The sequence below is a fragment of the Grammomys surdaster genome, unplaced genomic scaffold (genome assembly GCF_004785775.1).
Source record: "Grammomys surdaster isolate TR1022 unplaced genomic scaffold, NIH_TR_1.0 130, whole genome shotgun sequence".
In the NCBI taxonomy this organism is placed as follows: domain Eukaryota; kingdom Metazoa; phylum Chordata; class Mammalia; order Rodentia; family Muridae; genus Grammomys; species Grammomys surdaster.
In genome coordinates, this window is record NW_021604588.1 from 8,285,103 (window position 1) to 8,288,108 (window position 3,006).

The 3,006-nt window shown below is 42.3% G+C and overlaps 1 protein-coding gene across 1 annotated transcript in view; it reads right to left on the reverse strand.

Moving 5' to 3' along the window:
* The window catches only part of LOC114614763 (putative dimethylaniline monooxygenase [N-oxide-forming] 6), a 22,758-nt gene that overhangs the window by 10,309 nt on the left and 9,443 nt on the right, over positions 1-3,006 (reverse strand). The window contains exon 3 of the mRNA XM_028760369.1: positions 1,495-1,657. Within this exon, the coding sequence (XP_028616202.1) occupies positions 1,495-1,657 (163 nt within the window). The remainder of the gene's footprint in view (positions 1-1,494; positions 1,658-3,006) is intronic.

Below are 3,006 nucleotides of genomic sequence, written 5' to 3' on the forward strand. Positions count from 1 at the left end.
CAGTAGACAGTGACACCTCAAGGCAAGTGGTTCTGGATTATATAAAAAAGCAAGCTGAGTGAGTTATGAGGAGCAAACCAATAAACAGTATTCCTCCATGATCTGTTTCAGTTCCTGCCTTGAGTTTCTGCCTTAATTTCATTCCACAGAGGACTATAAACTGTATACTGAAGTAAACCCTTTACTTTTGGAGATGATTTTGGCCAGTGTTTTATCATAGCAATAGAAAATTGAACTAAGACAGCAACTGAATGCATTGCTGCTGCTGCTACAACCACAACCACCACAACAGTTACTACTTACACACACACACATACTCATGCACACACATACACATTCACTTACATATATGCACACTCATCTGAGCATACATTCTTACACACACACACACACACACACACACACATACACACAAAGATTCTTAAAATTCACTTGTAAATTGTTAGTAAAGATGAGAGGGGAATTGTACTTTGCCTGGCAGAATCCCACATTTTTGGATATGAATGTTCAGACTCCATGTGTGTTAGGATTTATGCTTACATGACTCCTTGACATAAGAACTGTGTATAGTCTTTGAAATCCAGGGCTTAAGGAATAAGTTATTGTACAGGCCACATGAAGCTCATAAAAAAGGAAGACCAAGTGGGGGTGATTCAGTTCTTCTTAGAAGGAGCAACAAAATACTCAAGGGAGCAAATATGGAGACAAAGTGAGGGACAGAAACTGAAGGAGGGGCCATTTGAAGACCTTTCCACCTGAGTATCCATCCCATGTGCAGTCACAAAAGGTAGATGCTGATGTGGAAGTCAGGAAGTACATGCTGATAAGGGCCTGATATGGATGTCTCCTCAGAGGCCTTCAAGAGTCTGACATATTCAGAGGCAGATGCTCACAACTAGCCATTGAACTGATCATGAGGTTCTCAATGGAGGAGTTAGAGTGAGGACTGAAGGAGCTGAAAGGGTTTGTGGCACCATGAGGAGAGCAACAATACCAACCAACCACAGCTCCCAGGGTCCTAACCACCAGCCTGGGAGCACTTATGGAGGGATCCAGGGCTTCAGCTGAATATGTAAGAGTGGAGGGCCCTGCTGGGCATAGGTGGAAGAAGAGATCCTTGACCTCATGAAGGCTGGATGCCCCAGGGGGTGGGAATTTTGAGGGTGGGGAAGTGGGAGTGGGGGGGTAGGTGGGGGTTACATTCACGGAGAAGAAGGAGGAGGGGTAAGGGGATGGGGGTTCCCGGGTGGGTGGGGGATGGGGTAAGGGGATAACATATGAAATGTAAATAAAATATCCAATAAAAAAAAAGAACTGTGTATAGTCTTTGAAATCCAGGGCTTAAGGAATAAGTTATTGTAGTTTTCATGTCATCATACATAAACATATTTTGTTTTGGATTTTCTAGTAATTCAAACAATTATTGTGCAAAGATGTGCCTCAACACTAGATATTTGCCCCAAATCCCCCAATTATTATATGTTTGAAGCTTACCAGGAAAAGAGTCAGTTGGCATATTGGGGTACACATGATGTCCTGAACAGATCATCACAGCATCAAAGAGCACAGATTCTTGCTTGCCATCCTTTACAGTAACAACTACCCATTGACCAGTGGTCAAGAAGCTAGAGCATTTCTCTATACTGGAAACCAAGGTCTGAAAGACAATGGGAAAAAAGAATTCCTTCTATTTGTGGAATTCTTCCTTTCTTTCTTGCAGTATTTATCTATGGAAATAATGATATAAGATGACCCAGACACTGAAAAATATACGAAAAGGCACTAATATGGGGTTCAGAGTACATCCTCAGTGAATCTTCAAATCTTGCATAGAACTCCTGAGGGTTTACTTATTACTGAAGATCTGATAACTTGATGTGGGGTAAATGATACTTGGGGATTTTTATGTGTGTAGCAAATTTACATCATTTGCTTACATCTGCTCTACAGTGACCCAATCTTCTTTTCCTCTGATCTCATCTTCTACCCACTCAGTGAATACAGCAAGTTCCACAGCACATATGCCTATATATCCTGAGCCCATTCCTCCTCTGCTGTCCGGTCTAACTTTTCTACTGGAAAGCCATAGTGCTTTTTCTAATGAAGCATATTAATAATTGACCTACCTCTATTTTCTCCCAAGCTGCCTTTGACTTTTCTAGCTCTTAGAACAATGACAGAAACCACCCCTAGCTTCATGTCTACATAAATATTGATCCCAGGGACATAATATTGCTTCTATTTATTCCATGACCTCAAATGCTGCATTACTTCAAGGTCTGATAAAATCATGAAGACGGCTTCAGAGTCTATAGCTAGGCTGCCTCCCAGCTACCAACTTGCTACATGAAAGACTTCATCCTGCCTTTTGACAGGACTGATTTGATTCTGTGTTTCTGCCTCAAAGTAACTTCTGATACACCACAGTCTCATTCGTGGTGATTGAGCATAGGGTCTCACCTGTGCTAAGTAAGCATTCTACCACTGAGGACACCCATATAATTCCTTATTTCTAATCCTATGATCAAGACTGTGTATAATTATGGTCTTGTTTGTTTTTACCTTCTGGTGTTTCCACAGACTCCTCTGGGACAGAGACTGCTAGTTTCCTTTCCAGTGTCCATATATTTCTTTTTTACTAACAGAACCTGCTTTTGTTTGGAGCAGCTATGTGCCTAGCAATGGGACCCACTTTCAGGCCCTCATGTAGCTGCAGGGGCCTATGAGATAGAAGCAGATAACGTGGAGGTCAGAACCACTTGGTTCTCCTGTAGTTGGAATTAAGAAGGTTGTAAGCTGATTAATGCAGTAGTGAAACAGAACTTAGGTCCTTATAAGAGCCACTAGGCCATCCCTCCAGCCCCTTACTACCTCTCTCTCTTTACCTCCCTCCTTTCCTCCCTCCTTTCCTTCCTTCCTTCCTTCCTTCCTTCCTTCCTTCCTTCCTTCTTCCTTCCTTCCTTCCTTCCTTCCTTCCTTCCTTCCTTCCTTCCTTCCTTCCTTCCT